This window comes from Crocodylus siamensis, chromosome 14, assembly GCF_052110815.1.
Source record: "Crocodylus siamensis isolate JL-2025a chromosome 14, ASM5211081v1, whole genome shotgun sequence".
In the NCBI taxonomy this organism is placed as follows: Eukaryota; Metazoa; Chordata; order Crocodylia; family Crocodylidae; genus Crocodylus; species Crocodylus siamensis.
Genome location: NC_143408.1, coordinates 23,760,069 through 23,773,514, shown reverse-complemented (window position 1 = coordinate 23,773,514; position 13,446 = coordinate 23,760,069). Strand labels below are relative to the sequence as shown.

Sequence of the window (13,446 nt, the reverse complement as noted above, 5' to 3'; positions counted from 1 at the left end):
GTAAACCTTGCTTAATTCTGCTGGGTGTTTAGACACTTTTCTTTCCTTGAGACAATTCGGGAAGCAGCCAGGACCATCTTGATTCATTTAGTCCTCCTGAATTTTCAAAGCTAAACATGCAAAAATGCTCACAGCTAAAATTACTCATTCTTTCTGTGCAGAGGCGAGCCAATGACCTGCCAGATCTCGATCCACCAGCTTACTCATCAATTCATTTACCCCCTACAGTGGGTTATGAAACAGATTTTTCCAGCTGACCCACCCCTGCGTCATGTTCCTGTGGTCATTAGATTAACACCGCCTAAAACAGCATGTGCTCTCTGTTCTGTAAAGAGCTGCATGGTTACCAGTGTTGCCTGTAGTCTTGGAAGTGCTTTGGCCCAGTAGACAGAACCTGTAAGCACAGGACATGAAGGTGTCTTCTTTGGGAATCTGCTTCTCTCACTGAGGAAGTATGTTTGATTTCTCTAGGAGATCTGGAAAACTTGTCTGTGGATACAGAGCTTAGTGTAGCCGTTTCTCATATGCATTCTTGCTGCGTCTTGCTCGATGGTGGGGAGGAAGCAACAGAATAATTCTTTTGGACTCTTTTGCTGCAGAAGGAAAGGCTCTGTCGTCTTCTCTGCTGGAAGCCTGTCTTGTACTTGGATGGGTGCCCCATTCGTAAAAGCACATGCAATTCTCTGACAAATGTCCCATATCACCCCAGAATCATGGTGACAAGTAAAGCTCAGTGGAAGGCACATTTCCCGGCTTTAAACTGCAGGCACTTGGGAGATGAGGATGATTCGCACCCTTTACAGCTTCAGCGAAGTGAAAAATTGGGGGAGAATGGCTAGCTTTTCAGACAGGCAAAATTCCTTCCCAGCAAAGGGAGGTGGGTAGCACTTGTTACCTTTTCATACTTGGAGAAAACTTTGGAGGAGGGGAGGAAGGTGGGCTGTAGGCAAAAGGAAGCTCTCTTCCCCCTGTCCTGCATTTCTCTTAGCTTCTCTTGCTTGGCCCACCGAGTCTGATCCTCCTGTCATGCTCTCAGAGGCACTTTGGAAGTACCTGGATGAGCCAGACAGTGCATGAGGAGTGGGTAAGAGGGCAGGAGCTTGCTTAGTCCTGTCATTTGGTAAACTCCTGAGGCTCCTTCCATGCCTGCCAGCTTTTCTTTGGGCTTGTGCTCGCAATCAAAGCCTTGAGAAGCTGCTCTTAGCCAGGGATAATGTGTTAGGTGAATGCAGCATCCCTCTGTGCTCCATGTTCTAGGTAATTACAGCCCCGCCGATCTCGAAGCAGAGCTCAGCAGGTGCCTTGTATTTATTATTTAGCTTTGCTATTAACTCCAGGCTGGGGATGCAGAGACAGCTGTTTCCCTGAAACTGCTGCACTTCGCCTTTTCTCCAACTGAGGATGGCTTTGGGCCGGGTGCTGTGAAGGTGGCCTCGAGGTCAGCGTGACTTTTCCCAGCTCGCTGTCAGTATTTATGCAGTTAGATTGGTGCACTGATCCAGTCGGTGCCTCAGCAGTGCTGTGCTCCTTGGAGATGTAGAAGGAGATTCGCTCCTGTGGGTTAACAACACCGGGACGCTTCTTGCAAGATGGAGAAAACATTTAACCCTGGCATCCTGCCCAAATTACAGTGTGGCACTTTCTCATTGCCTCTGATAGGACATGTGCTCTTCTGCCTTTATCCAAATGATGATATATGCTATTAAGCTACTGCCAGGTTCTTCCCCAGAGATGGCTGCATGTTAGTGGCAGCGTGTTTGCTCTGAGTATTGGGCTCATCTGAGTCTCTGGGAAAAACACCTCTCTTGTCGAGGTGCTTTTGGGGACAGACCGAAGGGCTGCTATTGAGGACAAGCTGCTGGGAGAGCAAGTACGGTGATGGGGGAGTTAGTCTCAGGCTATCAACTCCATCTTGCCACTTCGTCCATTATAAGCGTCAGGTCAGCACCTCAGCGGAGGATTTGCTTTTGCTCTTCTCATCTTGGTCTGAGCGCCGGCTATTGTTGCGTCCCTGACAAGCCCCCTCTGCTTCTACGTTAGCACTCTTGAGCTCTTACATTTCATTTAACAAATGCTGACAAGTATGGAATTTTCTCTTGGACTGAATCACACAACAATGTGCTGCCATTTCCTACGGGTCTCCTTTACAAATGTCACTGACAGGCGGCGATATTAAGGCAAGGGATCAAGGCAAGAAGCGGGCCCGGAGCAGAGGGGAGAGAGAGAGAGCAGCTGGTGGCAGGGGGAGTGGGTGGGGATTCAGGTGACATGTTCAAGATGACAGTGCAGCAAAGGAGCTTCCAATACTTCTGCTAGTTTCCGGTACAAATACCTTTTGATTGGTTGCTCTTTTGAACAAACAGGCAGCCAAAGTGTCAGCGGCTGGCAGACTGCAGCAGGGCTGTAGTGGAGAAAACAGCAGGGATGAGCAACTGCCAAGTTTCTCCATTGCATCTCAGGCAGAAAAGGTATTTAGAGTTTCCTTCCCGGTTTCTGTATCTTTCTGGTCATCTCTTTTAGGCTGTCTTGGTCAGGCAAAAGGAGCCAGCAGGGAGGGAGGGAGGGAGAGTGGTTATGTCTGGCATCCTGTCGTAGGGACTTTGTTAGCACAGGTCCGGCGGTTAATCGCAGTGCACAAGGTGGTGGTGGGGGGGTCACTCCTGGCATTGTGCATCTGAGCCATTGCAACAGCGGCAGTGGTGCACAGGGAGTGCCTGCAGACTGCATGGCAGCTCTGTGGGCAGCTTTCAGTCCAACCCTGAGAAGGCCCTGAGTCTCCTTGGAGTTGGCGGGCATCACGGGTCCTCCCCGTTTCTCAGGATCTGGCCCCCTCTCTTTTATTTCTCTTCTGAATCGATTGGAGAGACGGTATGTGCCTGTGTGTCTGTAATGTGGAGAGAGTGTGGGCAAACTACTTCCACAGGTCTGGCTGTAATACCAGAGTGAGTAAATTTGAGTTGATCCTGCTGTTTTGTCAATAACCTGGAAAGTTTTGAAATAACTGCTTCAAAGCGCTCAAATGATATGTTGTTCTACGAATTGAATCTGCTGCTGCAAACACTTCTAAGTAACCAATTTTCCATACGCTTAACATTTTCGGGCTTGCTGTTTTACTGCTATTGCTTTGCCGCTGTTACAGACAAACCAAACAGTCCGAGAGGTGCAATTTCCAAAAGTAACTAGGGATTTGAGAGGGTGCCTTTTGAAAGGGCCCTGATTTTTCCAAAGCTGACCACCTTCTGAGTCAGGTCCTTTCATAGAATCTCCCATTGGGCATTGACATGCTGGGGCACCTTGGCCAGCAAATATGTCCTCCCAGTATTCAGATACGGTATTTTCCTACATACCGCATGCCCTGGAATAAGATACGCACCTTCTGTTTGAAAGGCAAATTAAAAAATAGACCTTTCCTTGTAGTGCAGCAGCTAGGGAGCAGAGCCTGCTCATTGCTCTTCTCCCTCTGAACTGCATGCAGAGTTGCTTTCTCTTTTGCTGGCACAAGTGCAAGTGGCAGCAATGGCTATTACTGTATTTTCTTAGTTATAATGCACACTCGAATTTTCAGCAGCTCGTTTTGGGGGAAATGGTGCACGTGTTGTACATAAGAAAATGCGGTGCGTGGGTTTGAAAGGAAGGAAGTGCAAGAAAGTAGGATGTCACGGTGATCGGGATGAATGTCTGAGGTCTAGGGGTTGGTTCTGTTCTCTTCCCCAGATTTCCTGCCCAGTGCTGGCCAAGTTGCTTACGATGCATCTACATTTGTGTCCCCGGTGTGTCCTGGCAGGGATGTACTTGCTTGCTGGTTGTGAAGCCAGTCTGGAGACATTCCTGATGGCTGTTTTCAGAGTTGACTGTTGTGGAGATGTCCCTGGAGTGGTTTTGGCACCATGTTCCTTGGCTTAAAGTGGGGAAGCAGGAGGGCACGAGTGGGGTGTGTTGAGAGACATCCCTGCTGGGGACACAGTGAAGACGTACCCAGAGGGGAACTGAGGCAGAAGAAAATCCTGGTGAAAAGCGGTTCTCCCTTTCAAAGACATGTTGTATGGTGAGACTGTCAGATAACGGGAGCTCAGAGACTGCGTAGAGGCACCTCAGCATCCACTCCAGGGATTGAAAGTAATGTTTTCCCTCTGACTGACCTCTCCGTAATGTCAAAGGCGTTTCAGTAGTTTTTTGCCTCTGTAAGTGCATCCAGATTTGGTCCTGTGTCTTTAGATGAACAAACAACGTTGAGTATGTTTCCCAGCAGGCTGGAGAAGGGATAGACAAGGTAATGGATGAAATATTCAGAGTCAATGTTTAAGGGCATTCCTGCCTGTGGAGATGATTTTATCAACTTAAGGCACAACAGTTTTGCAGCTGATTGAAAATTTCCTCGCCGTGCTGCTGTTCATGAAACCTCTGGAAAACATCTCTGTGCCAAGACTTTGGTCACTCCAGGAGGAGTCATTTGCTTTGACATCCCTCCTCTTCCAGCTGTGCCCTTCCCTCGGTAAATGCTACTCTGCCACTTTGGGTGACTGAGCAATGTGGCAGGGTGCACCGCGTGGACGCGAGGCCTAGCCCTACTGTGAGCTCAGAGAAATGCTTTTCAGTTCAAGTGACAAACGTCTGTGCGTCTGGAGCTGAGCAACAAATCTAACCCTCTGCTTGCAGGTTAGATTTGACGTCGTAATTGCAGCTCTCTGCAGCACATGGATCAGTGACAGCAGCGTCGGCCACGCTGAAGATTAGCGTGGGAAATCTTGCTCATCTATTCCAGGGGTCAGCAAGGTTTTTGGGCAAAGTGCCCGAATCACCCAGAACCTCGACTTGTAAGATGTTGGTGCGCCAGGGGCAGATGGCAGGGGAGCTGGTAGGGCCTGATCCTTGTTGTGGCAGTGCAGCCTCAGTCCCTTTCCTGAGGCATGTGCACCAAGCAGAATGGCTTCACGTGCCATGCTGTGGCATGCGTGTTGGGGGTTGCCTACCCCTGATCTATTTAATAGTAGCCTCCAACTCTCTGAAGGGCTGTTTCAAAAAGGATGGAGCTGGACTGTTATCAGCGGTGGCAGATGACAGGACAAGGAGCAATGGGCTCAAGTTGCATCAAGGAAAGTTGAGGTTGGATATTAGGGAGAACTTTCTTATTGGGAGGGTAGTAAAGCACTGGAGCAGGTCACCCAGAGAGGTGGTGGAGTCCCCATCCTTGGAGGTTTTTAAGACCCAGGTAGATAAAACCTTGCCTGGGATGATCTAGATGTGGATGGTCCTTCTTTGAGCAGGAACTTGGTGTAGATCAGAGTTTCTCAGCCTGTGGGTCATGACCCAAAAGTGGGTCTCAAGAATATATGGAAAGGTTGTGAACAAATTTAAAAAGCGATTCTCCTTTAAAGGAGAAAAATGTGGGAAACTCTGGCTTTTCTCTTGTAGGCTGGCAGAGGTCCAGCCTGCAAGGGGCTTCTTGGGGGGGCCCTCCATGACTGACCCACCCACCCCCTGTCCCACACACTGCAGGGCTGGGGCCTGGGGGCAGCAGGTCAGGAGTGAGGGGCACTGGGTCAGGACTGGCCTACTAGCACACGCGCACAAGGCGCTGTGTACGTTTCCACCTAAGAAAAACATTGTGTATAATAGAGATCAGTAGGCCTAGGAGGGCTTAGATCCTGGCGATACATCAGGTGATGTATGGGAATGATTGCCCCTTGCTGTATTGCTGTTTCATGCCAATCCGGCTATTCCCCAGCACCTTGGCAAAAGTCCCTTTTCTGCTCGCCTCTCAGCCCCTGTGATCCTCATCTGATCCTTCAGCTGCCTCCCTGGGTCGAAAACAAACTGATGTTAATCGGGTACTAGCCCATAGATCAGCAGAAGAGCCCCGGGATGAATTATGACAGATAACGAATACATCTGACCCTGCTGACCTGACTACCCCAGCAAAGGCAGAGAGTGAACCCAGAACTTTGCTTCCAGGACAGGGCATTCCTGCCCTGGTGTTTTTTTACCTGGCTCTGTCTTTTTTCTAGCATTTTAAACATTTAGAGCAGCAAATGCTTATGCATCAGAGTGAGCCTGTATTTTCTGATCCTGGCGTATTAGTTAGGGTGCCCAGTTGTGTACTTCAGCTGCTCAGATTGCTAGGTAGGAACCGGTATGAGCATTTAGGTATCTAAGTGCCTTTCCAGCTAGCAGTGATAATAATAAGGCATAGTGCTTTTTCCCACCCCCAAGTCATGGTGTTGGATTTCAAAGAGCACCTGAGAGTTGACCCATTGCAGGAGGAAAGATGGGCAGCTTAGAGGCTTAGGGCTGCAGGGTTAAGCAGAGGAGAAAAATGGATCTACAAGGGGTGGGGTTTACAAAGGATGGTCCCCGGCGTTGGGATTAGAGCTGTGTGAATGACTGCTTTGCTTCCAGTCCGTGGCTAAAAAGATGCACACCCTGTCTTCTTCTCTTTCCTTGATAAACTCAGGGTGATAAACTTTCCGTCCACGCAGTTGGGCCCAACTGAAGCTGGGATGTGTCCGTGGGATGGCTTGACCCTCTGGCTGCTGTTGCTAACCCCCCTGCTGCTTTTCTCTTTGCAGAGTTATGTCATGCCCAGACCACCACAGGGCTCCATGAGGATTTATAGAAGATGCCCCGGGTCTTGGCGCCTCTGGTGCTCCTTCTGGTGTGGCTAATGAAGATCGCTGCCAGCCCCCACTCCCTGAGGATTGGTGAGTGAGAAACTCCTGCTCACCCTTGGTTTAACATCCCCTCACCCTCCCCTGCCAGCGCTGGGAGGTGCTTTCACTCCCAGTGAAAATAAAAGGCCCAGCTGCACTTGATTTACTCCACAGACACACACCTGGATAAATGCAGTTAGACACAAGCTGAAACACATGAGCTAGTCCCTCTGAAATCCCTGGGGAAAGGCATATGTGGGTACCTTGCTCAGCACAGGTCTGGTTTACCCAGATATTGAACTGTCCCTCTCTCCATATCAAGGCAGTGGTTTTGTCTGCATGGTCTCTGTACCTACCTCAGATTTAGCTCTCTGCTAGGTGACATCCTTACAGGGGCATAAACTGAATGCAGCTTATGGTGAGTATACTTATTTGTATTGTTTTCGTCATGTTCATGTCACCTTATGGGGATCTTTTGAATATAAGTTTGCAGGGGGGTGAGGGGAGAGGAAATATGGAATGAGTTTTTCCCCTGGCTGATTGTTTCTATAAGCTCTATACAAAAAAAAAAAAAAATAATTCAGCAGCATTATTCAATTTTTGTTTTTTGTCCTAATGTTGACATGAGCAAGAAATAGTAAAACCCAAGTTGAATGCAGTTTAGCAGCGCTACAGCACTGTTACTATCTCTGAGATGCTTAGCTTATGAGGGATCCACATTTATTCAGCCTTGGCTGTGTTCATTAAAAAGTGGGTTGGGAAGCTGGACCATCACAATATATTGCTGCCCATGTGGATTAGGGAAAAGAAATGCATGTGTGCGACTCCCATAATGAGATTCACCTTGTTATGCTGACACTTGGCTCTGCTGTTAAGAATGAAACCTGCCTTCCTGCCTCCTGTCTCTGGAGCGCCGAGCTGTTTTTATTAACTCTTTGTAGCTGATACGAGGCTAATCTGTTCCCTCCCTTATTTGTTGGGGGTGAGATCTACAATAAAACTGCTTTTCCCCTTTGCTAATGGAGCATGGCACAGTCCAAAAATACAGCCTGTGTCAGTGGGAGAGTAAAGAAGGTGGCTTGGATGTATTATCCAAGCAAAGAGACTGGGTTTGAGAGTTTTTTGGGTGGTGCTGCCCATGCCCCAGTGGACAGGGCAGGGACCTTCTAATTAGCAGCAGTCGTAGCAAATGGCAGGTTGTGGGTTTGTATCAACTGTGGCAAAGCAAACTGGGATTAACTGGCTCCTGGTTAGTGAATTTTGATCTTCCTGAAGTCATTTTCTGCCCAAGTGCAGGGGGATGGATGGATCCGATGATCTCATGATATCCCTTCCAGCCCCTTGCATCTGCATCTGCATCTGCATCTGCATCTGCATCTGGTGTTGGGAGGAAATTTATTCCCCAGTCAGACTGACAAGGACGGTGAGGTTTTCTGGCTTTCTAGTGTGGGCCACGATCCTCTTCCTAGGCTCCCTTGAGCATCTCTTAACCAGTCATTTCTCTGTCATCACAATGGCAAGGCATTGGCAGTGCCTGTTTCTCTCCTGCCTTCACCTCTGCCTTGTTGTAGGGTGCTCCTGGTGTGTCTGGGTTTGTGGCTTGTGAATACATTGAAGGATTTGAAGTTGAGAATCCTTGGGAAATTGCCAGCCACTGGACTTGATGGCTCAGGGGGCGCTGGCCAGGCGTGGTTTCCAAATGGTAGGAGCAGTGGGGTAGTGGAACAAGCCACCCATGGAGATGATGGGATCCTTTTCATTGGAGGTTTCAAGAAGAGGCTGGACAGGCGTCAGTCTGGAGTGGTTTAGGAATAGCTCAGCCTGTGTTGTTGGAAAGGGTTGGATGAACTGACCCTTCTAACCCTGTGACTTTTTCTCCAGCACCTGTGCAACAGTCACGAGGGATCATCTCAGCTATCTGAAACCTGTTTCTCAACGAGTGGCAAATCCTTTGCCCAGCCCGAGTAACTGGGATGGGTGCTGGACTTGGGATGCAGAGCTCTAATCCAGTCTTTTTCTTAGTGTGCTCTAGAGCCAGTGCTAAGGCCTTTGGGAATGGTAATTGGCCCCTCCAGCCTTTGCCCAACTCAACCTTGCCCTTCTGTCAAATCTCTCTACTGAAAGAACCATCTTGCAGCACATGGCCTGTGTAAATCTTGCTACTCCAGCCTTCTCCCTCATGCAATAAAAATGCAGTTGGTTCATTGCATGGGGTCCTCTGTGCTCACAGGTGGTGAGGCAGGGTTTTCCCCAGAGCTGTAAGCAGACAGCAAAGCCCTGAGGCCAGGGATGGGAATGTGAATCCCTGAGTGTCTCCTGCTTTCCCATCTAGGGCTGGAGGTGGTGCTGTACAGCTGGAGCTCAAGTCCCCAGCATTGTAGATCCAGGAGGCTTTGACTGAGCATCTTGATCCTGAAGTAACCCCCAGGATTTGTATTTATGTTTTTGGACTAGCAGCACTGACACTGTGTACAGAGGGCCATGGTACATGGGAGTGGGGACTCCTGGGTCCTATTCTTGGTTTCCCTGTCAGCTCTGGCCTCAAGCAAGCCATCTCGCCTCCCTCTATGTTCGACTACCTGTGAAATGAGAAGAATCACATTTCCCCGCTATTACAGTGTATCAGATTAGATGTTAGAGCTTGCATGTGCAAACACAGGTCTATCCGACCTCGATGCCTTCTCAGAGTTGTGCATCTCAACTTTGGGCCCACTCAGAAATTGCATGGACTAAGTTTTTGGTAGCTTGGCAGTTTGTGTAGCCACATTGGTACTAGCCCCTGGATGTAATCATGAGCAAGCTGACTGAGCTGCCAGGGTGCAGAAGGGGCTCAGTGGGCCAGATGCTGCATTATTTAAACTCAAGAAGCTTTTTCCACAGGCTGAAAATGGGAAACAGCATCCAGTGTTTTGAGGCTCTGTGAAAATCCCAACCTGGCTGTCTTAACAGCATGCTAGACTGCTGAGGAAATGGGAACTGGGATCCTAGCCGCCCCTTCCCCTCGTGTCCTATGGAAAAGCATTGCGACTGAATGTGTCTAACTTACCTGCTCGTTTTGTGCAGACATTCATTTCAGTCTCTAGTGGGATGATGCAGAGTCTTGGAAAATGTTCTCTGCCCTTACTTACTGGTCCCAAACACCTGTTGGCCCTTTTCCTGTGTTTAAATTAAGCTGTTTGGGATAAGGTTATCTCTTTGTTTGTACAGCAGTTGGGGCTCTTGAGGCTCATACAATTCAACTAAGGCCTGGTCTACACTGCAGCATTCTCCTGGCAAACCTTGCCCTGTGTGGGCACCTGCACCCAGGATGCCGTCCTGCCAATGAAAGGTTGAATTTGTGCTGGCGAGTGGCAGAACTCCTGTGCTGAATCATTGCACCACTGTGTGCTCACTGCACTCTCTCTGCTGGGACACGCGCTCCTCCAGCAACACCCAGGACCCCAGTCCCTGTGACGGAGACTGCTATGAACACAACGTTGAACTGCTGCCCAGAGGTTGCCCTGACTTGAATTTTTTCCCTTGCCCTTCCACTTGCAATTTGCCGCTTGCTTTGAAAATGTCCCTCCTTTGTGAGCAGCCAGGCAGCTGCAGGCACAAGTGCAACTAAACCTCCTGCTGCTGTCTTCTGCAGGAAGGAAACTCTGGATTCCCTTGGCTTGCAAGAGGGAAGGGACTTTGCAAGCCCAGATGCAGATTCCCACGGGCATGACGAGGTTTGGACATTGGGAAAGAGATGCAGAAGCTGGGGTATGGGAAGTAATGCAGGGCAATCGGGAAGGAGCTGCATTGGTCATACCAAAAGGTGAAGGGGGTCAGAAAATTGGGGGCTGTGCCCCCCGATCTGTTGCTGTTATGTGGGACTGGATGTCATGCTGGGCTGGGATCCTGTAACCACCCAGCCAGTGGCTATGGACATCTTGTGATGTCCAGAAAATGCAACCTCACAACTGCACCCAGCAACGGCAGGTTCACAACTGAATGAGCCTTTGACGTTGCAGACATCACTGAGAGCTTGTAGAGCGTCAAGGCCCAGCTGGGCCTGACCTGGAGGAGCTGACAGCCACAACCCGCTAAGAAAGGAGAGCATTAATGCATGCATGCTTGCTTCGTTTCCTGCTTTTTTAACAAGCCCTGAAATTCCCCCTTCAGAAGTGCCAGCCAAATTCTTGTGGGCGACATGCAAAGGAACTGTCTTTTGAAGTAACCAGTTTATTTTAACATCCCATACTGCTAGTCCTAGATGAAGAATAAGAGAAAATATTACAGGGAACCCAGAAACATTCTGAAATGCCTGCTTTTGGCAGGGCAAGCAGATAGGTTGTCTAGTAGCATAAATCAGTGCATTGCAAATGGAAAAGACGTCCGCTGAAACCAATGGAAGAGCAATCGCATACAATACATGGGGAATTTGAAAATAATGCTTACAAGCAATCCTGTAACTGGTCATTTGTAATTTGCCTGAATAATACTGGAAAGGAAAGCAAATGTGTCATGTAAGCATTGACAATGCAGCGGCTTGGTTTTCCAGTCAGTGGCCAGAAGACATTACTCGTGTGCTCAGCTGTGGGGAGAAGAGGTAGAGATGGCTTGTGGCTGGCCTGGAGGGATTTGCTTTGACTCAGCCAAACAGTGACAGTCACTTTCCTCTGGGGTTGATCAGTGGACCTGGCTGATGTACCTTTGCAGGGCACCTCCTAGCTGAAGGACTGATCTTGATTAGAAGAAAGAAGAATCAGACAAAGCAGCTGGTCTTCTCCAGACCTCAAACTGGGGTGATGAAGCAAAGGAGTGGTGGGATTTATACCAGAGGAAAGGCAGAGGGCCAAGAGGTACAGAGGGAAGGAGATCATGGTGTCTGTAGCTCCTGAGACAACAAATGTAAGTGCTACGAAGCCTTATGGACACAGCCCCTTCAGCCACTGCATGTGCATGGACAACTCTGCCTTCCCAGAGTATGACCCATGTATATACCATCTCGCTACCCGTGGTTCCCCCCCAGGGACCAGGGCAGCCTTTCCACAAGAACAGTGAGAAGCCAAGGGACAGTTTATTCACCGCATGGCACGCACCAGCACCAAGCTGCCCAGTGCCTGCCATAGCATGCGCTGTCAACTTGTTCTCTACAGCACCTCTGTGTACTTTTGCAGTTACTCTTGTCATAGAATTGCACCAAGATAAAGCTGGAAGGGACTCTGAGAGGTCCAGCTCCCTGCTCGCTGCCCCCTGCATCCGTCTATCCAAAATCAGCAGTTTTCCCACTTTTTTCCTCAAGCTTGTTGGTAATTTTCTACCTCCCCTCCCCCCCCCCACTTTGCTTTGCAAGTACTATACGTAAAAAAGCAATGTTCAGCAATAACAACAGGGTTGCATGGCTCATGGAGATCCAGCCTCAGGCTAGAGGAATATCCAGTGTCCTTTCCATCTACCAAATGTCAACAGGCATCCAGCACCTGTTCAGATAGTAATTTAATTAAATCATTCCTTGCTCTGCAGTCCAGGCTTCTGCCATAAAGACATTGTGAGCCAAAGGAGCAGAATATGTGTGGGGAATCAGAGTATCACAATGAACATTGCATGATCGTGAAAGCAAACAGGCCAGCCTGGAGAAAGCCTGGCAGGTTTTTTGAAGAGTCCTTGCTTCCTGTGGAGGAGAGCATCAGACACCTGCTCCACCCAGCTAACGTTATGTCAGGAAGAAGCCCCTGGTGCTTGCAGAGCTATGGAAAATTGCCCCTTCCTATTTGTATGTTTGAAAGCAAACTGGGAAAGGGGAGACAGAATCCAGCTCTGCAGTGGCCTGGAGGACTTCTGGGTGCCTTCCTAGAGGATGCCACATCTGTTGCCAATCCAGCCTCATGCCGAGGACACACTGCAGTGCAGTGCCGGCACCTTTGTAGAATAAGCACAATATTCCGGTGTGCGCATGGTCTGCAATATACCCTGGGGCCCGGGGCGTGGGTGAGGAAGCTTCACACACGCCCCGGCCTGTGGTTAGCCCTCCTTGGCCGTCCTTGTGATTCCCACTAGCTTCGGGTGGTCTTTAAGCTTAACTGTGCTTGCCCGGAATGAGACGTAGCAGCACTTAACGTTGTGTTAGACAATGCGCTAACACATTTCTTTATACGATGCAATTTTCCGGCATAATTGAGGCCTTCATGGTCAATATCAGTGCAAGCCGCAGTAATTTCTATCCGTTCCCGGATGTTAGAAATGGCTTTATTTTGCCTTTGGACCAAATGGTGCTACTGAGGTCAGGTTAATATGCCAGGAAAGGAGGAAATGAGCTCTCAGCCTCATGAAGAAGTGTCATGGCTGGAAAACCTCTCCACTTGTAAATATGATTAGCGTTTAGGAAAACAAAGCTCCCAACTGGGCATTAACTGTGCTGCTCTCCTCTGGCTACTTGTCACACCTATTCTGGGAACAAAAGGTTTAAGTACTGCCTATTCAGAAGGGAGAAGAACTAATTACTCCTAGCCAGAGGGGAACAGAATGGAGAGGAGAAGAACTGAAATGGAAAAGAAGTGGGTCACTAAAACACATGTGTGATTAGCCAACTCCTGTATGCATGGACCTGAATAGCAGCCAGAGGAGGTTTTTAAAGGATTCATCATCCTTCCTTTGTGCTCACTCAAGCTCAGGGCTACATTTTCTAAACTGCACACACTTGACGGATGCTCGTGCTGCAAGTCCATGCATAAGGTTGGGCGTTTGCTGCAATTGTTACAGTGGGGAATGACGTGTTGCTGTTGCCACAATGAGCCAGGAAGTATACAAGAGGCAAGGCTTCTTTGCGAAA

General features: G+C 49.0%; 1 protein-coding gene across 1 annotated transcript in view; it reads left to right on the top strand.

Annotated features, from left to right (window-relative positions):
• The window catches only part of GRIK4 (glutamate ionotropic receptor kainate type subunit 4), a 285,803-nt gene that overhangs the window by 86,187 nt on the left and 186,170 nt on the right, over window positions 1–13,446 (top strand). Inside the window, exon 2 of the mRNA XM_090027057.1 lies at window positions 6,567–6,698. Within this exon, the coding sequence (XP_089883183.1) occupies window positions 6,617–6,698 (82 nt within the window). The 5' untranslated portion in view covers window positions 6,567–6,616. The remainder of the gene's footprint in view (window positions 1–6,566; window positions 6,699–13,446) is intronic.